This window comes from Plectropomus leopardus, chromosome 11, assembly GCF_026936395.1.
Source record: "Plectropomus leopardus strain MGB_pleo_1.0 chromosome 11, ASM2693639v1, whole genome shotgun sequence".
In the NCBI taxonomy this organism is placed as follows: domain Eukaryota; kingdom Metazoa; phylum Chordata; class Actinopteri; order Perciformes; family Serranidae; genus Plectropomus; species Plectropomus leopardus.
The window spans coordinates 22,871,814-22,893,052 of NC_142186.1; the positions used below are offsets into that span (position 1 = coordinate 22,871,814).

Genomic DNA, 21,239 nt, shown 5'->3' on the forward strand with positions numbered 1-21,239 from the left:
AACATTTAAAGATTGATGGCTAATTGTTTAATCTTCGGATGAGCAAAGGCTTCAAGTATTTACTATTAATTTAAATCTTTTGTGAACAAAAACCACTGACAGGGTACAGTAAAAACTTAATGATAGCATCTAAGGAACTAAGCCCATTGGTGTTGCAGTATTTTAAACATTGGTTGTAGTACTTTAGATTTTGTTTACACTGGAGAGAATCCCAGAGATTCCTCATTCAGGGCAGTTCAGATAATACATAGCTGTGAGTGATTAAACTTTCTGGTAGTCTGGGACTTTGTGGCAGTTTCATAAAAAAAAAAACTTTGTATGAAAAAAAGAAGAAGAAAACTTGAACCTATTATTTGTATTGCACTCAGAATCTACACAATCTATATTCAGGAATATCTGTATGTATGAATTCACATGCCTACGTTAATATAATCACACTAATACGTGGATGTTCACTTGTGCTGAAACATCCTTGGGGAGATGTTCATTTGATTTATCTTTACCTTTCAGGAACACATGCCCTCCTTCACACTTTGCCAGCTAATAAACCCTTAAGATTCACGCCTACACGGACACATGTAACCCCCACAACACGCTCACAGACACACACACACACACACACACACACTTCCAGCCCACTCGCCCGCACAACCTCAAGGGAGACATAAGAAATAAATTCGACACTTCCGCTTACCCAAGAAGCGCCTTAAGGACAAAGAGAAATTTAATCTTGGATAAGCCTCCCGATAGAATCTCTGCATTAGCCCTCTGCTGCTGGTTCACAGCTATCCCATCAACCCTTACCTCCCACACCTTGGCCCGCTTCCCTCGCATCTCTCCTCCTCTACACTGCTTGGGTTTTTTTTCGTCCATATTTCCTCTCCTCCCTTGCATCTCTTGGTTTGTCTCACCACATCTTTTCACTTTCCACTCCTCTCCTTTGTCCTTGATCTACACTCTTTTCTTCACCTCACTACTTGCCTCCATCCGTTTGACTCTCCCTTGTCTCCCAGCGCATGCCTCCACCGCCTCTTCCCATTCTTTCCACCAGCCTCCATCTCTTCATCTATTCCCAGTATTGGTACATACTGTACATATCTATATTTCTGTTCCTCTCCCATGTCGAAGCGTTTTAATACCATTGGTATTAAATGCTGGCACGACCTCCTCGGCATACTTAAGCAGGCAGGGATCCTTGTAAGGCTGTTTGAGTGCTTAATATTTTCAGCACGCCGCTGACTTAAGCCCCTTAAGTGCTTTGGCAACACTTATTCCACGGTGGCACCAATGAAGCCCATTAAAAATTTGATTTGGATGAGAGAGAGAGAGAGAGAGAGAGAGAGAGAGAGAGAAAGAGAAAAAAAAGAGGAAGGGGATAGGGGACACAATTTGCCATTACCTCCCTTCCTTCCGCACACACTGCGACAAAAACAAATACACCCATCAGGGGGTTGCCCACACAGGGACTCTGACACACAAACACACTCGCCAGTGGTGCAATGTTTGCAATGTCTTCTTCTTTTTGTCTGTAATTATGTCCTTTGTTACTCTATAAAGCACTCTGTGATGACCCTATTTTGTTGAAAGCGCTTGATAAATAAATTTGACTTTATTTGACTTGATAATAGGGAACAGCATGTTTCAAATTGAATGCATAAAGATGTTTGTAAATACAGCGTGTGGCAGATTAGAACTGATAGTTTACGATCAGTTGATTAAGAAACAAGAAGAGGTGCTGTTGTAATAGCAAGACTGTGTTTCCTTTCACATTTTACAGGACAATGAAAGTCACACACACAGAGTCTAGTGTAGTTAGCCTCCACCATTGGCTTTGTATTGCCAGTTTTATTGCCAATAGCAGTGATGTTAGTACATGTGGCAATGAGCATGAACAAAGGAATTGCATTATGCACGATGTGTTGATGCAAAACATACTGACAGGTGGGACTAGCTGTTAGTGATGATTTCTGTTTCATCAGTATAAAAATATGGAGCTGCTACTTTTTATTGAGCCTGGCTCGCATCAGCATAACTCTTGACACAGTCATAGTCACGTTCATTTCTGCCTCATCCACATACGCTTTGAATTTCAAATGCCGCACACAAACACGTATACAGTTCTTGTCAGCAGACAGCCGAGCGCATCCCTGCAGCCATAAAAACGGCCATTTAACATAAAGAGGCACTATGATGCCTCTGTGTGTGCCTGCAAGGATAAATTAATGGGTAGTAGATAGTGAAAGGGCCAAACAGACAGCCAAATGTACACTCTGCTTCAGTCAACACTGGACAGACGAGCACATTCAGACACACACGCCGCCACTGTTTGTTGACCTGAAAGAGAACCATTGTTGCCGCGTCCATCCACACACGCTCATCTCTAACCTTCGCAAAATAGGATGCAAAATATGCAGACACGGATCCCACACTGACACACACACATTCTAAGTAAGGGGAGGGTAGCCAGGGTTATATAAACAAGTGGAACACAGAGAACGGATAGACAGATGGACGTGATCAACCGCGATACCACATTGGGATTATAGCAATTTTCATAGATCAACAGGAGAGAAGTGGAGCGAAAAAGAAGACAAACTTCCAGGAACTAACAAAGTGCTACGGATTGACTGGAGGACTGAAGCGAGAGGAGAGAGAAAGAAGGCAGAACGGATAAACTAAACACAATTTGAGGAGATCAATCGGAACAAGTGAATAGCAATTTTTTTTGGCAGTCTGTCCACCGCGAGGGCCCAGACCTGTCAGACCCGAGTTTCTGGTGAACACCAACACAGAATAATTTTCTCAGCATCAGCCAGTTGACCAGAGAAGTCTGCGCCGTAGGGAAGATTGGCGATGATCCGCTTTCGGCTTTGCCAGAAGTGTCAGGGCCATCGGCATTAGAGCTCATTGTGTTTGCAGTGGCACCGAGAGTGAGTGAGAGCAGGGCAGTGTGTAGTAATCTAAGAATGACACCCGCACTTTATTCCATCAGATAGTGCTCAGCGAGGTGTGCAGTGCAGCTCATCACGCTTTGTCTCGCCGCTGCAAACACATATTAAACTAACACATACAAACACATGAGAACGACACACTCCCAAAGAGCGATGATGCATTAGATCCTGAGAATCAGTGGGACTCTCTCCGGACCTTAAACACAGCATCAGATCAGTGAGCGTGTGTCTGGAGTGCACCCAGTGGAGCATGTTGGAAAGGACAAGTTAGGCAGGTCGATGCTGCACGATTACACCGTCTGATAGCCTGTGATTATTCTGAGGGGTTTCAGATTACCATGTGAAATCACTGTCCGTTTACGCTACGGTGTATACATGATAGCGTATCAAAAGAGCTCTAGCGTTCAAGCGAGTAATGGTAGATACCTTGTGCGAGTAATGTGCAAGTCTCAGGGGTAAAATAGCAGACTCAAAAGTGTAATATCTGAGACTAAAGCGTCTGGCTGCAGTTTGCTCAGCCTCTTGCAGGTTGGTTATTCTGCACGGGGCAAGCACTTCCACTCTCTGTCTTTATAGAGCAGCACTCCAGCTCAATGGATTTTATTTAACCTTAGCTATCTACAGATGAGTTGTAGTAAGATCGTGTCTCCATTTCTCCCGAGGCCTGGCGGGTTTGGTTACAGCTCAAAGGAACATTGACTTCTGCCTGCCGATTTGTCGAGTGAGAAAGTGCAGAAAACCCTGTTTGACTCATTAAAATACAATGTGTTGGAGAATGAACATTGTTGCCCTAGATTTCTCTGTCCTCGAGGGCACAATAATGTAGGTAGCTCTATCGCAAAAGTTAGCATTCTGTCAACATCAGAGGAGATAAACTTGACTTGCTTTGGAAGACAGTTTCTCAGCCTCTATCCAACTGAAATATAATATTATTGATGTTTTCCGTTCCTCAGAGCCGTGTGGTTTGACCTACACAACACAAGCAGTGTGCTGTGGTTAATTGTGTGGCTGATTGTTGGGGTGCCCGGTGCTCAGGACTAGCTCGGCTGCCAGTTTGACACTGCAGTGTACAGCTGGTGACGAGCTAATTAAGCTGTCCCTCATTTGGTTACTTGCATATTTCTGTTGCTGAAACCCATTGCTGGTAAAGAACTCAGTATTGCAGGTCTGCATCGGTCACTTTTGGTATTGGTATTTTCTGGTTTATTGATCTGAGAGTCTTGAGCTTTGGTCTCAGGAGGCTTGGAGCAGTGTGGTAGAAAATAGCTAGCCTCGCAGTGTTTGTTTTGTTGTCGTTTTGCTTAGATGGGACTGAGCTCACATACTGCCTTGTAGCAGCAAAGCCTCCACACTGTATGGATTTAAGACAATGAATGTCAAGTTCTTCCTAAGCAGCCCAAGGTGCTAAAGTCAACAGTGGAGCTTTTTGTCACTCTAAGCTCATCTCTGTGTGCATTGTGATATAGTATCTAAATCGCTAGCTCTGTTAGCACACTGAGCTCTGGCCAAACGTCTGTGGATTTCGTGCAAGCTCCGGCTACAATTCACTCCTATGTGATTGAGCAGCTAAAGCACTTTGTGTGCGTGTGTTGTGATGTGGCGCATCACATAAGAGTCTTTTCTCCAAGTGTTGTCCTCAAACAACAACTTGTGTCTGATTGCACTGAAGTAAAGCTGGGCCGTTAGCGTGTGCACGTGTCTGCAGCATTGCAGTCAAGAACAAATCAGAGTGTGTGTGCGCGTGTGTTTATGTGTGGACTAGTGTGTCTCTAGCAGTGCAGGCAGGGTCACAGAGGCGCCATTGATCAAACGTGCACATCCACACATCCACACACACACACACACACAGCTTCTCAATACACAATGAGGCCTGTCCGGTGCTATGTCCTCTGCCGTCTCCTCCCTGCCCACTTCTCCCTGGCCCTACGCAGCCTCGTCCTGGTCCTGCTCTGCATCACTCGTAAGTCATGCATGCATGGGCATCCACATGTGTATACACACACACAAACACACAAACACACATGCAGATTAAATGAGACGTGCAACATCGATTCTAGAGGAAAACTCAGGTGTCATTAAACAGCAAATAAGTCAGAGAAACAAGCGTATAATGTTCACATGTACACACTGATTTCATATTACGGTCAGGATGTGGCAATTTAGTGTGAGCAGAGAGCACAAGCTCCTTGTTCTTTTAATTGAATCTCCCTGCAGATATATTTTTAAAAATGTTGATGTCTGTGTTATATGGAAAGAGTATTGTGTGTGTGACACTAATTGGTGCAAACTGATACAGAATGGGATCCCGTGCATCGCCTAGCACATGACCAAGGGAGGAATAGCTCATGATGGAAGGAGAGCTTCAGATAAATTGTTCAAAATGCCAGTAATTAAGTTAGAATTGGTAATTAAGATTCAGAATACTGAGAATAGGAAGACGGGAGCATATGCCCAGGAGGTGACAGTATTGGGGAATGAGAGAGTGGACGGATGGACCCAGAGACTTAAAGCGAAACAGTCGCGAATGAAAACAGAGAAAGACAGAAAGATATGAGAGTGGCTGAAGCCTTTCTCTTCAGCGCTCCTCTGAAGAACATAATAAAAGAAAGTTGGACCCCAGAGTGGGAGAGATATAGCAAGCCAAATGGAGAGGTTGACGAATAGAGGGAGAATTTGGGGAGGAGAAAAGTGCAGTGCAAGAGACCAATATTGAAAGAGAGACAGACTGACACAAGGAAAGAAGGATGACCAGATAGACACTTGAATTTGAGGCAGCAGTGGAGGCAGAAAGAGAGAAATAGGGAGACAGAGATGGAGAACAATGCGGTCAGTGTGTGCGCAAGAAAGACAGAGATGGAGGGGAGGGGTACAGCGATAAAGCAAGAGACTATGGGCTTTAAAAAGAGCTGGACAAGATATGAAACCAAGAGTCATAAGACTGAACACGAGAAAGAGATGAGAAAGAGCACAAGTGGAGTGGGATCAGTGGCAGAGTTGCTAGGTGCTATTAATACCCCCCGTCATTATTATTATTGTGCATCTAATACAGGAGATGTTCTTTCCCCGCTGCTCATTGGTAAACAAGTGTTGTGCCGCTGTGCACAGTACCTTCTCCTCTGCGCCAGCCAAAATCTCAATTCAGTTTTTTTTTCTTGCATATTACATCAACAGAAGGACATTGTGTTTTGTGGGATGTTGAGGGGGATGCTGGGTGGGGGTGACAATAGGGGAGCGAGGGCTACAGAGAAAGAATGAGTTTGTGTCTTGGCAGTCGGCATGATTATGTAATTCATGCCAGTAGGGCAGTTTTGTGTTGCACACACATATACTCTTGCACACGGTCAAGCACACACTTTTAAATGCACGCTCATGCTTTCCACCCTCCCACATACACACCAAAGGGAAGCAGCCATGTGGTGGATTTTTGAAGGGGGTGTAAAGACCAGTTCTTTTGGCTGTGGTGAATCTCCAGTGTCGTCGCGTAATAGCCCTGTAAATTTCCTTTAAGCCGCTGTTGGGGTGTGTGTGGCGGCCATTGTCACAGGGTTGTTGGGGCTGTGACAGACCCGAGCCATAAAACGCCGCACAGTAGATAGAGCTAACCAGCTTTGACTGTCAGAAAAGGAAAGAGGGGAGGCATGAAAGAGAGGGAGAAAGGAAGGGATGATAGTGGTTTGTGAAGGGTAAGAGGAGGTGAATAAGAAAGCAGAATAAGCAATGGGATGGGTGGACAAGAGGGAAAGGAGAGCGCTCAGGGAGATGCAATGCAGCGGCAGAGGGAAGAAGAGGGGATGGGGGAAGAGAGGGACGAGGTGATTGAAATACGCCAAAGGGCCGGAGAGACATAAAGATGCGAAGGTCAAAGTGAGAGATACGTGAGCAGGAAGGGAGGGGAGGAGGTAGAAAGGAAAAGGTGATGAGAGAGGAGGAAGACAACAGATTTCAATGCCGAGGATGATGTGACTGGGGAGCAGAGTCAGAGAAAACAGGAAATATATAAATAAAACAAAGTAAATGTTTCTAATGAGAGGTCAAAAGTGAATGGAGACAATGTTATGCTGATTTTGCTGATTAGCAGTGTGGTGCCCACAGTGCACCACAGGGTGAAGGAGGGATGGTCTGAAGTTCCTACCAAAAAGAGGGAGAGAGATTTAGAAAGAGAGGGATAGAAAGCGGAGAGAGGGCTGAGCTATAACTGGCAATTAAAAGAAGAATAAGAAGAGAAGAAGTTGAAAGAGAGAGGAAAAAGCTGAGATATTCAGTCTCTCGCTCCAATAATTTGTTTTGTCCCCTTGTCCCATTCACTCCTCTCACTTTTTTCCCCCCTGTCTTCCCCTTGCTCCCTCTCTTCCGCTCTCCCGGCACACTATAAAAACAGCGCGATTATGCCGCAGACTTGAGCTGCAGAACAAATCACATTTAGCGAAGGAGAGTGTGGAGGGAGAACCAGCAGAGAGGCAGGAAAAAGATTCCCACTGAGTCAGAAAAGGAGAAAGAGCAAGAGAGAGAGATTGCAAGGGGAATGAAAGCCTATTGCAGCTTGAAAGGAAACTATTGCGGGGGGGGGGCAACATGAAGAGAGAAAAGGAAGGAGGGGACAGGAGCGAAGAGACGAGGTGAAGAGACAGTAATGGGAGAAAGAAAGAAAGAAAGTAAGAGTCGCAGCCATTCTCCTGAGGCCGAGGAGAAGAGAGAGAGAGAGCATCTTCAGGACGGCGCTGATGAGGAAGATGCATGATGAGCGATGCAATAAAAGATAAGGGAGAAAAGAGGGAGATGGAAGACAGGAAGAAAGGAAAAGGGGCTGATGAAGGCAGGAGGAATCAAGGATTAGATCAGGCAGAGGTGGGGGGGGTGGAGGATGGAGAGACTGGGTTTAAATAAAAAGAAAACGGAAGATGGTGCGAATGAGATTAGATGCAGGCATTAGAGGAGAGAATTAAGAGTTGTGGACTAAGTGGAAGCACGGGTTGGGGCGTTTTACTCGAAAAAATGAGAAGAAAGCCTAAGAGGAGGAAAAGGAGGACAGGAGAAAGCGACAGAACAAGGTAATGAGAGAAGACGAGAGCGAGATTTGTAAAGGATTATGTATTATTTATAGAGGGAGCATTTTTTCTTTGTGCTGGATTTGATTGGCAGAGTTCTGGCTCTCTCACAGAGATGGAGTGATAATTTTAGACTGGGAAGAGGAAGAGGGGGAGAGTGGGGAGAGTTGCGGGCCTGCAGAGGGAGTTATGGCGGAAAAGAACCTCAAAGTCAGCTATTTTATAAAGTCAGTACACCGCAAAACTCTGTGATTAACCTGGAGCAAGTGTGCATGCACACATACACACCCACACACACATAAACATTGCAAACTTCATTTGCATACATACTGTGGAAAGCGGCTCGCCTTGCAGGCTCGAGGGATAACGGGGAAAATATGTACATCCAGATGGGAAGAGATGGAGAAGATGCCAACGGACGACCCCGTATGAGTGGAAACTATGAGCTGCTGTTATTGTTTTAATTAAAGCAGTAATAGCACGCGGGGTTGCGCATTGTACTCTCCTGCATCGATTCCCTTGTAAATCCGTGGCCAGCATGCAAAGAAAACACAAGCTCTTGGCCCCCTTCCAATTGAGAGATAATGAGAGATAATGAATAGGGAGACAGTGACTGCACTACTTCAAGGATACATGGGGGCTTGTTTGGGGCAAATGGAGACAGCTCATCTCTTATGTGGCTTGTCTTTTTTTTGTTCTATCTTTTCCTCTCACTCACAGAGAAAGAGAGAGAAATAAGGGCAGAGTGAAACTGAGAGAGAGACGCAGCAAGGCGGTAATTCAGCCCGCTAACCCTGCACCAGTGAGGCAGTTTCTAGAATTTACCGTGACCAAGGGTGAGCCAGCAGTCCACCTGGCTGCCTCCCAAATCCCCCTCTTTTAACTCTCCACACCTCCGTTCATCCCCTCCCCTCTTGTCCCTCTATCCCCTGCCTCCCTCGGCTTATAACTCAACCCTATTGCGGGACCATTAGGAAGGGCCCCTGAACAGCCTTGTCTTATGAATTTGCACGCCTATTATTTATTTATTTGTTTATGTATTTTGAAATGATGGCCCTTCCTCGGATCTCTATTGCCGCTGTAAATAAAGGCTCCTTTTTTTCCCGGTGACAGCGGGGGTAGAGGCATTTCCAATGATGAGAAGCACCAATTCACTGCTATGAAATACTGCCCCCGCTTGGTTGGAGAGAGAAGTGATTGTTGTTATTCCCCCTCCTGTTTTATTTGTGCGTTGATCATGGCAGTCAGTGCACTAGCATGGTATCGATTGCTCTCAGCATTCTCTCTTAATATGATTCGACGCTTGTGGAGTATTTTATTACGGGCACAGATTTTAATGGGGGCCAGATTAATACCTCTGTCACAGAGGTTGATTCCCTCCCCCTCCTTCTCATTCCCCCTCCCTACTATACTTATGCTGCTGATCAGAAGCACCAGCTCATGGCCTTGATGTGAATGGCAGCCTATAAAACCTACAGTCAAACTAAAGTGCTGTACCCAGCTGCGTTATGAGCAGGAGTGAAAGAATATGCGTCATCTCTTGTATATTTTCATCCAGCCCCCGCCAGCTGCATTATTATACTCAAACCATCGCTTCCCCAATCCCTGCTATCATTTCCTGGTTAGAGCCCTCACTCCCCCACCGTTTCTCCATCCCTCTGTTCTCTTCGCCCAGACTGATCATCCACCAGCAGCCAGCAGGTGTTTCTGGGTGGCATCTCTCAGCAGGCGACGGATGCCAGCCATCCCGCTCACAACAGCGGTTAACAAATTTTTTTTTCCTTTACTTTTCGTCAATGCCACTGCAGCTCATTTCCTTTGAAGGGGTGACAGCTGTCACAAGGAGTGGCTGTGCAAATGGACAGCTAATTAGTTTTTCTGGCCTCCCCCCAGAAACAAACTTTTGACCACTTTCTTTGTCTGGAGACCCACTTGAGGCCCTCTTTCTCTGCTGGTTCTGATAGGTCACTAATCACACACAGACGCTGTTCCAACTTTGTCAGAATGCACGGCAGCACTTTTACAATTAACACTGTTTAAAACAATGGCGGTCTAGCCTGGTTGCCACGGTGATGAGTAATAACAGCCATTAGAAAAATAATTGGGATGGCGGTGGCAGGCCCTGATGGCCGCCGATATGAATCACAATATTGATGCAGAGAATGGGAGCAATAATGACTACAATTAGTGGTAATTGTCAAGATTTTTTTCTCTGTTCCATAGAGTATTAGAGTCCCCTTTGTCTTTATCCCCTCTTGGTTTCTTTCTGTCTTCAGTTCAATATCCACTGTGTCTCTCCGTTTCCTCTGATGTGATGAATATGTAGGCTTTGAGTATTTCATTAAAAGAGATTAAAATCGAGGGGAGAATTAAATTTGGATGAAGTTGGCGGGATCAGATGATGTCAAAGCAGCTTAATTGCAATATGCCAGCCAATGCATTTGCACACCCGATGCACATGCTCACCTTTTGTGCATGCACACAAGCACATGTGCTGAAACACAGGACACACTCGGTTGCAGATATAGACATTCATTTTGGCCCAAAGCAGTCAAGTCAGCAACTCCTGCTATGGCAGCCACCATCTGTTTGTCTCACAACATTTCCTGCCTTCTGAAGGTGTTTTACTGAGCTCAGAGACACTGCTAGACCCAGCAGTGAAATATATATAGTTGCGTCGTCTTTATCGGCACTTCTTATTGCCTGCTTCATCATCATGCTTCAATATTGATGTCGCTCCTTCTCTAAATCCTCCCCACGGCCAACACTTTGCCAGGGAGAGAGGGAATGCAAATGGGGATGCAAATTGGTAAATACTAGTTTGGGGAGCCCAGCAAGCTGGTACTCTCTTCAAGGCAATCAAATTCCACTGCTGGCTGGAGCCTTATGGCTAATTGCGCATAAATCATTTGAATTCAAATGGCATAGCCCGCTGTCCATTGTGCTCAGCAGGAGGCGTAACTCAGCTGAGACGTGTCAACAGCCTGACCCACAAACACGCAGGGCGCTCCAATCAGAGCATAATCAACCTCCTCATTACTGACTCTTGGGCTGTCAGCAACATCAAAGAGGCTCCCTGCTGTTTCTCAGCACCCTTGTCTAAAAATATTGGTTTTGGGGCCTAGACAAGTTTGTTTGAAAGATAATGTACAAAAGTTTCTGTAAGTGTCTGCACACATGCATGCATGCATGCATGCATAGTTCTGTGTGTATGCATCTGAGCGCACGCTTGCTGGAGCATGTGCACACACCAAGGCATCATGACAATACATTCATTTGATCTCGAACAAATAAGCGCCCCACAAAGTAAGTTACAAACTTCATGTAATGTTACATACGTTTAAGAGAAGAAACATGGTGACAATATACATTCAAATATCTCATAGTTCATTTGGTTTTACACAGGGACAGAAACACCTGCCTTTTGGGGAAAAGTCCAATGATCTTTGACCAAACCACCATCCTAACCTGCCTCCACAAGAGGACTTTGGGTCAGATAATAAAACTACACAGATAAAGAAATCATAACATTTTAATCTATAAAAACTATAAATAATAAAGTAAATAGACACATTAAAAGTATAGAACGATCTGTTTTTTTAATACTAATAACAATAAACTAATAATACTAATAATAATAATAGCTTTTGATCATAATATCAGCTTCAAAATGTGCCCTGTATGAAGAAACTTCAGTTGAGATTTTGGCCCATTTTTCCACACAGGCAGTCTTTAAATCTTGAAGTACTCAAATTCTTACTGAGTGTTTTTCAAATAAAAAGTGTTGTAAGAAATTGGTAAACATGCCCATCTCAGCTTTTTTGGAATGTCTTAAAAGCATCAAATTCAGAATAGTGTATATTTACAAATAATAATCAAACAAAAAGTTTATCAGTTTGAACATTAAATATCTTGCAAATATCTTACTTACTTTATTCAATTGAGTATTGGTTGAAGAGAATTTACAAGTCATTGCATTGTGTTTTTATTAATGTTTTACAGTGTTTTTTATCAACATTTTACTTTTTTGGAATTGGGGTTGTATGTCCCTCTCTGACTCAGCTCAGTGGTCACATGATTGCAGCCTTCCTAATTTTGCGGGTTACACATGCAGACTGTATAAATATGGACATAAATGGACACAGCTGCATCACCCATTGGTTGGTGGATTCTCATTTTGTAGCCTCGAGTTAAGTATTTTGGCCATTCACCATCATGGATGTTTGTTTTCTTTTTTCTTTATTTTTTTAACTTTGGACCCTAATAAAATGTAAATAGGTTAGTTATTTAAAAAATCGTTTAGTTTTCATGAAAGTTGAAATTAGCCATAGAGACCAAAACCGTTTTTTGTACCAGGCTATAAACATTTTTATTTCTGCTGAAACCTCAGGCATTTTAATAAAAAGGGTCTATGGGGATTGTCTTGCTTTTGGAGCCAGCCTCAAGTGGCCATTTGATGAACTGCAGCTTTTGGCACTTGGCGTTAGCTTTATTTTTCAGCTGTGGAGGTTGGCGCTTGGTTGATTATGAATTGCTGGCTCATTATTATGGATTGTATAGAAATTGTGCATTATTTCCATAAGTATACATATGTATGGTGCATAAGAACCTGCACACACATGAATGTTCAGGTGTCTGTGTGTATGGGTGTATTCATTCCCAAAAATTGTGAGTGATATCCCCCCAACCCCCCCAGCACTTTCCAAATTCCTGGAATAAGAACCGTTACATCAGGATAATAGAGCATAATCAAATGGTTTAGCTCACACCTGGATGAGAAAATGCACTTTGGCCAGCTTTCACACTGAGGCAACCACAGATTCATACGATGACACTACAGTTTAAACTTTTATACACACAGGTGGTGGCAGGGCCACAGTCCAACCCGTGATCTGCTTGTGTGCCTTTTTGTGAATGTCATGGTGTGTTTATTCATGTGTGTGTGTGTGTGTGCGTGTGTGCTTGTGTGTGTCTAAATTCAAGACCGACAGCCACTTAGAGATTTAATAAGGCATTATGTATTCAAATGTGTGTGTTGATGCATTCTGTTAGACTAGCCAGCGGCAGTAGGCCTGTTTGCATGTGAGCGTTTGTGCACATTTAAAGATGAATAGCAGTAATTATAATCATCCCTATTATAATCACAAGAACACATTGTTCATAGGGACCCTGTTTTACTTGTTGAGTCCCTCAGTGTCTTTTCTGTCGTTTTCAGTCTCTTTATCTCCATCATTCTGTCACCTCCCCTCTTTTCCTCCCCCCTCTATTTTTCCCTTGTTGTGTCCATATGATGAATAACGACTAAATGAAGGATGCTCTAAGTACCTTATTTTGAAAGGTTCTATCTCAAGCGCACTGCAAATTGAACATCTTTTTTTTTTGCTGCATCTGTTCCCCCTATTTGTCCCATTTGCTTTTTTTCTTCCTCTCCATCGTCCACCCTCTGTGTCACTACATTAACGTCCATCTTTCTCTCCCACAGCCCGTTGTCAGGCAGTGCAGGCGGAGAATGTGACAGTCTTGGAGGGAGGTACAGCCCAGATCTCCTGCCGCCTGCAGAACTACGATGGATCAATCGTGGTTATCCAGAATCCCCGCCGGCAGACCCTCTTCTTCAACGGCACGCGAGGTGTGTTGCCACGCGCACATTTGTCTCTGCAGACAAACTTAATCCATCTGTGTGTGCATTTGCCCCCAGTTCCATTTGAAGCCAGCCTTTTAAACACATTAGCAGTGACTCACCAACACTTGCACTTTACATTTTTCTTATTGCAAATGTCCTCACTTTGCCTTTGAAGCGATTCCACATTAAAAAGTCAGATAACCCCAGAGTTAATTTGGATGATGGTTTTCCTCTCAGCCCTAACAGTGTGACTGCTTTAACTGTTTTAAAAGCATAGTTCAAAGCTCTCTGCATAATCCACTTTTAACCCCTGTGATGAGATCAGAACTTATTACAGATCCTCATTAGAGCATGGCCTTGGCAATCACATGTTTTTTTTAAAGGCAGCTTTATGGCAAATTATCATTGTAACCAATATTATAATGAAGGCAGATTTCATAGAGGGCCTTGGGGTAGGCAAACACTACTTGTTTTTTTCCTAACTAATTAAGGGCAAAAGCTGCCACCTTAGCCAGATTTTCTTCTAGTGCTGCTAGGGAACCTTTGAGCAAAAGAACAATGTTCAAGGATATTAAACATTGCCTTTGAAATACGTGTGGGCAGCTTAATTGGAGCAAAGTTTTGCATTATGATTTGGTGCAGCAATAGTTATTTATATTCTACTTAATCTATGTGATAAACTTAATACGTTGGCTTGGGCTTAAGGCTGTGTAAAACTGTTGGTTTGTAACTGTTTCGAGTTAAAGGCAAGGGGGTGAAATTGTAGGTATTCAAAAAGTTTTAGATTCAAGATTAAAGATACTGTTAGTAACTTTTAGTTGAAATAAAAAAAAACATTTGCTGTCACAATATCCTCACAGCAGTACTTGAGACAGATGATCAGTTTTTTTTTGCCTTCTCGAATTGCTATTAATAGTCTTACTGCACAAGAGTAAAAACACTCAGAGCCAAGGAGTCTCTAGCACAGCTGTCAGTCATGTCAATCGCCCAGAACTATGGTCAGACTGTCAAACTTGGCAGAGCTGATCAAAAATGAAATAAGATTCTGTTACTGCATATTTCTACCTCAGATGTTTTCAGAAACATATTTTGGTGCACTGTTTAGCTGTAAAATGAGAATTTTCGCTCTGGACGGTGCACGGTGGGTGGTGCTTGGTGTGTCATTTGTTTCTAACATAACAGCCATGTCACTTTCACTGTTAACAGCAACACAGCACACAAAAAAAGATGTTACTGAAAACACTATAGACAAGAAACAGGCAATACAGTACCAGAATCTTGATTCATATTTGATCAGCGCTGCCCAGTTTGACATTTTGAATGCAGTTCGCGAGCAGTGATTGACATCATTGGCAGATGTGTGAGAGACTCCTTTCTTCTGATTAGCTGTTTTCCTTGGAGTTTTTTTCCACAGACTAACTGTCTCATATAACACTTTGTGGATGTAGTGACAGTTTCAGCAAATATGATAAAAAAAGTTATTTTCACAATAACCAATTTTAGCTTTAAGAAACCACATCAGCCCAACAACCTATTCAATACAAAAAAGTACTTACACATTGCACCAAACTGTAATACCAGTTACTGGCTTTGCAGAATTGCCTCTATATTTACAAACAAGTATGCAAAAAATAATGGATGTAGCTTGTTGACATCATGTTAACACCACTGACCAATGCAAGAGCTGCAGCATGTGACAAGTTGGGCCAAAAATCACCTAATAAATCTGCTTTAAGTAAACTACTAATTGACTGAAGAACAGCTCAAACCTTCACACAGATGCAGGATTTTGAGCTTAGATTGTATTGTATGCTACAGTTAGTTTTTTCCCAAATCACATCAAAACACAGCTTAAGTGGTTAAACAAAGACATGGGCTGAAACAGGTTGACAAAGGAGTCAATCTGACACCTCAAATCCTGGTAAAGGAGCCCTCGCTCACCTTTAAGCTGAGGAGGTTGACATTGCGCAAACACCTTAACGGTGTCTTTTCTATCTTCATCCTAAGATCTGATCCTCTCGGTTCACTGACTGGTCAGCCCTCTCTTTCTCTCTGACACACTGCTCCAAAAATAGTTTTGATTAGTTACAATCCCAGAAAGGATTGTTCTGCTGTTGCAATTGTGTGACAGGTGCTAATTTTCCCAGCATGATTTAGACTCTCAGAGAGTCTGTTTGCTGAGCTAACTTCACTCAAGCTGCTGAATGTTGCTGACTTCCAAAGTAGCTTATAAAATACGGTTACACATTATTATTTTAATCTCAATCTGCTACTGTTACTCAGGCCATATTTTTATTCAATCTAATTGGCTTTAATTGAGATGAACTGACAACAGCATCAGACGGCCAGAAATTTTGTTCCAAATATTACGATGTTTGTATTTGTCTCATGGCTTTGAGCTTGTGATAAATAAAGAACGCCTCAGATGCAAGGACCAAGCTAGTGCCAGTCTCACACAGCCTTAAAGAATGCATTCCACTGCTGGAAAGATCATCTTTTCATAAAACTTCGCTGTCTATGCAGTAGCGAGGCACAAATACTTGAAATTGGTGCTTTATGACCAGAGAAAACAAAAGAAAAAGGGCTATGGCATTTGCTATTGCACAAAAGATAGAAAACCTACAAATACCAGAATGCACTGTGCCTTACAGGACAAATAAGCATTCCTGGTGTTGGGTAAAGTAATGAGAGCTTGGCCGTTTTGATGTAGGAAAGAATATAGCGCCTGGCAGGTAACAAGTGTCCTGAACTGAATAGTCAGGTAAAATATGAAAGAAATTAAAGTTCCAGTGCACACCAGGATGCTCAAGCTGACGCTTGTTTATTAACAGTTCACATTAAAAACAAAAGATGGAGCAAACTACATGTTTCGCATATCACTTCTTTAGATTTGCTTTATGTTTAACCATCATCAATTTTTCCATTCAAATCCTCACACATGCTCATTAGCAGACGATAAGACAAGTGTGATTCAGCATTAAAGGTAATATTTGCTGTAATATAGAGTTAATTTCAACATAAATATACATTTAATAGAATAAAAAGATACAGGTAATGGAGAGATACAGCAAACAACATTTCATAAGGATACCATAAATATTAAGTACATAATTTAGGAATACTATTATAATAAATATATCCAAAACTAATAGAAAATGTAGAAAAAATATATTGAAAAGAATGTAGCACTAGTACAATACCAAAAAAAACATTATAGAATCAGTAAAATTTTACTTTTTTTTTTTTTAACAAGAACTGTTCATAAATAAATGTCAACAGCATCCTGGTGTGCACTGGAACTTAAATTTCTTTGATTCATTGTTACCCTGCACTGGCTGGCACCCAGGAGAGAGGCACAGCTGTGCAGAGGGCTTCTCCATTTTATTTTGGGTTTTTTTGGTAAGGTAAAATATGTACCAAAAATATTTTAGGTGAGAAATAGGCAATGCAGGAACAGAAGCTTAATCTGATCTCAGTTTTTTCAGCCTCTGTTTTTACAACACAGGAAACAGTATTGTACCTACTTCCTAATTCTCATATTACAGGCAAACAGCTCACTAAAATATAGATTCTGAAGACATATTTGGTGACAAATAGGCAATACAGTAACCTTAATCGTGGATTATATTTGATCAGCACGACCAAGTTTTAAAGTTTAATCAGTTTGTTCTGAGACAGCAGTCTATCTCGATCTGCTTCTGTACTCTTTGGGTCCATGGTGGCGGGCATACAAAAATGCGGGGGCACAATCTGTAGTCCTGGCAACATCCCTTGAGCCAGTGAAAATCTGCTTTGAGCTGAGAGACGAGCAGGGAGATCTGGGTACTGGTTAGATGGAGGGAAGTTTACCACATTTCATTTACACATACCATCAACATTGTTGTGATGCAAAGCTGCTTGAAAATTGGTAAAGTATCTCTTAAACACAGATGCATATTCATTATCTTTCCAGCATATAAAATTACAAATAAAGTACAGTGCTGTGAGGTAGACAGTCATAGACAGTGGCAGTAATGTGGTTAACCCTTTGAAACTTGGAGCAACATCACTTTTCTTGTGCTGCTTTCAGATGCTTTTCACAAGAATTTAAACTTTTGAACTCTGAGCAAATGGGTGGGATTTGTTTCAAAAACATGGGGAAAATGGCAGTGACCAACTTGTTAAGAAATGTTCCGCAAATTGCAAGAAATTAGAAGATTTAGAAAATTATTTTTGAAAAAGCTACAGCAAAATGTCCTGGAATAAAATAAAAAAGCTATATTCATAAACATCTCAATTACATATTTGAAAAACTATGTTACACAATTCTAACACTTTTTCCAGGTCATTTACCTTTTTCTTTTTTTGTTTACTTAGCTTTTTACAATAATTTTCAGGCGATTTTCTTGTACTTTTTACAAAATTTCTTGCTAATTTTATGGTCACTTCTTCCTTCAATGCTCATTACTTTCTTCCCATGTTTTTGACAGATATCACGCCAGTTTGCTCAGGTTTCAAAGGGTTAAAGAAAGCTGACAGATCCAGAGCTTCAGTTAAACCTCCACATGATGAAGAGGGGGCAACACATTCACATGACTATTTAAGATAAACTACTAAGAACAGCTAGAGCACGCTCGAACTTTTGTTCTAACCACAGAGAATGAATGAAAAAGTCCTCCAATTAAAAGGCATTTCTAGAAATGGATATTTTCAAACATATGCCATGATATTTTTGTACGTGTGTGAAAATTTCCACTTGAGCACATTTTCACATTTCTAATCATTACAACTTCCAGCTCTTGTAATTACATTGATTCGACAATCAAAACTCCCACTCTCCCCTCGGGAACAGTCTGCGTCAAAGTAGCAGTCACTGAAGATTTTCTGCACAGTGCGCCGAGATCAGACTAAAAACACTGAAGACAAGACTCGTACAGTGTTCAAACACTTTTGTTCTACACACCTTTTCCTCACTTGTTAGTCTCCTCGATCACGGAGCGGCCTTAATTGGGTACTTAAGGTCGCTGCATTTGGAAACCTTACTTTCAACTTTCCCCCCAATTTTATCAGATCAGCACTGCTGGTAAGTTCCATTAAGTATTTAAACAGAGCCGCCCCATGTGCTCCCCCACGAGACACGGACTTGCACCCTTTTGGAAGCACGATGAAGTCTAATCAGAGCTAGGAGGAAGACGAGATGTGAAAGCGAGAATGAAAGAGAAAATGAGGAAGAAAAAAGGAAAGAGTGGGGGAGAATGTGACAACGGGTTAGGAACGACACAGCAACAGACAGAATAAGGAAAAGGAGCGGCGCTATGTAGAGAGAGCATCACTGGGAAATGATCCAAAGGTTAGGCATGGTATAAAGTATAGATGGCTTCCCGTAACTAATTTGGCTCCCGTAAGCTCTGAAAAGCCTCGTTGGGGGACATTTTGTGGGAGCGTAAATTACAGCTCACTCTGGCTCTCTCTGCCTCCACGTTTGCTCCATCACTCGCTGTAGGGCTCTTCCATTTCTGCCTATTGCCCATCTGGCGCCCAGATATCAGGCTAACAAACTGAGGCCTTTCTGTGCTGAGCCATTCCACGCTAACTGCCCAAATAGAGGTGCTGCTGTAAGTGCTGTGAATTAGGCTGTCTGTTTTGCAAGTGAGCAACCAGCCAGGGGTGTGTTTTATGAGATTGTGGGGACTGATAGCTATAATAGAGCGGTGGAACTAACCAAATGGACCCTTTCTCCTCAGCGGTCCATATCTCTCTTTCTCCCACTATTGCCAAGCTCTCCTCAGCATGCAAATGAGATAGGACAATAAAGGTGAACTTGGACTTGAACAGAAGTCTGACATTTAGTTGCCATTTAGTGCAGAGAGGGAAAAAAAGATTTACCTATCTGTGGGGAATAGCTCTCTGACAATGCTTTCGCTGCCATCCGGTGGAGGAGGAATTTTGGGGGCGGGGTGGAGAGATTAGTGTGGTGTACTTCCAGGAAGAGTGGACTGACTCCATCGCTCCAGGCCGCTCTCTCGCTCCCATGTGGATTTCTGTCTCTATCTATATTTTTTTTTTTCCCCGCCTGCCGCATTATGTAGCTATATGAGACTATTTCTCTCATTCTGTCCTCCTCCTCTACTCTCTCTGGCATACACGCCAACACACAAAGCCAACATCTATACTGTAGTGTCTGTGTTGTGATGAATTATGCTGAGAGATGGCTGGTTGTTACATCAAGTGAGTGCTGTTCCCTGCGTGAACCACACAAAGGATTAAAGACGGCATGGAATAAAATAGAGATGGGGAGGTTTCACAGTCAAGTCGATGCAAAGTGAGTCTTCGATGAGAATCTATGGACATCGAGCCACTGTCACCCGCAGGCTGTTATTAGCCTTATTTGTTATCAGCATTTTTCTTGCCATTGATTTTTACTCTTTCTTTGAGTAACAAAAGAAAAATTGTCGCATGTGTTCTCATCCTCGCTTTGCTTTCTTTTCTTTCTCCTTTGTGCATTGTGGGGTTAGTGAGAATCTGTCTGAGGTCCATGATTGGCTGTAGAATTCAGAAAGCTGATATGTTTTTACTCTTTGTTTCCAATCTTCGATTAATTTTCATAGTCTGGATTACAGTGTTTACATTGTGTTGAATTGTAGTATTTAGCCCATCTCACACTGACTCAAAGGGCAGCACTACTCAGTTTAATAGCTTTCCTAAAATAATTTTGCTTGTGCAATGAGCTTTATTTGCATAGCAGTTTTCAAAAGACTTACCAAGTGCTTCACAGCGAGTAAAACAATAATGATTAAAACCTAATAAGATCAACAATAAAAATTCCAGACACTAATTAGAAATGGGCTTACAGAGGAATAAAGCAAAGCACTTACAAAGAGAATGAATGAATACATTCTAGTTTAGGATGGTCCAATCATTGCTCGGGAAAATGAACAACACGCTCCCTCAAAGCTGGAAATGAGAGAACCAAGACATCTGTTATGTTGTATCAATGCACAGCCTGGAGCTGCTCCATCGAGACTGACTTTGCAAACTCTCTCTGAACTTTTTATATCAAACTGAGCTTTAGATTTAGCTGCGCTATCAATTCCAGAAAATCGTCCGAGGTTCTGTCACAGCCACTATTCCTCCCATGTTTAGCAGTTTTTTTCTCAGCAGTGCTGTCCATCCAAGTGACATCACAAATTAGAGGGTGGTGAAAACGGCGCTCCCGTTCCAGACTGTGGGAGATACAACCAACTGTTTGCTAATGCAGAGCAAACTATCTTGAGGCTAAGAAATGACTGATTCCAAAAGCTGTAAATGTCATAACACTCAGTTAAAGCAGCTTTGCTTTTCTTGTGCCTGGTTTGCTCGTCAATTACTCCTTGCAAAAAAGGTAAATGTTCGGTATTTACAAAGACAAACAGAAAAACATTTACATTGTAAATATGTAGACAATAATTAACATGGATACAAAGGGTTATTGATGCAAAGTGCCCGCAACCAGGCCAGTGTCATTCAACTGCAGAGCAATACTTACAGCCCTGCAGCTCTGCCACTGTAGTTCCAATCAAACCTGTGCTCTTATCGACAAGAAAAGTGCAAGCAATTGCAGCAACTGTCACTTTCTTGGCCAGCAAAAGGCAACATCAGCGT

At 42.4% G+C, this 21,239-nt stretch overlaps 1 protein-coding gene across 5 annotated transcripts in view; it reads left to right on the forward strand.

Moving 5' to 3' along the window:
* The window catches only part of cadm4 (cell adhesion molecule 4), a 191,817-nt gene that overhangs the window by 135,132 nt on the left and 35,446 nt on the right, over positions 1-21,239 (forward strand). For 2 of the 5 annotated variants that reach the window (XM_042490208.2, XM_088084290.1), the window contains exons 1-2: positions 2,939-4,911; positions 13,479-13,625. In XM_042490208.2, the coding sequence (XP_042346142.1) occupies positions 4,815-4,911; positions 13,479-13,625 (244 nt within the window). In that variant the 5' untranslated portion in view covers positions 2,939-4,814. Of the gene's footprint in view, positions 1-2,936; positions 4,912-13,478; positions 13,626-21,239 lie in introns of those variants that run through there. The other 3 variants (XM_088084289.1, XM_042490211.2, XM_042490207.2) reach the window with 3 other exon arrangements.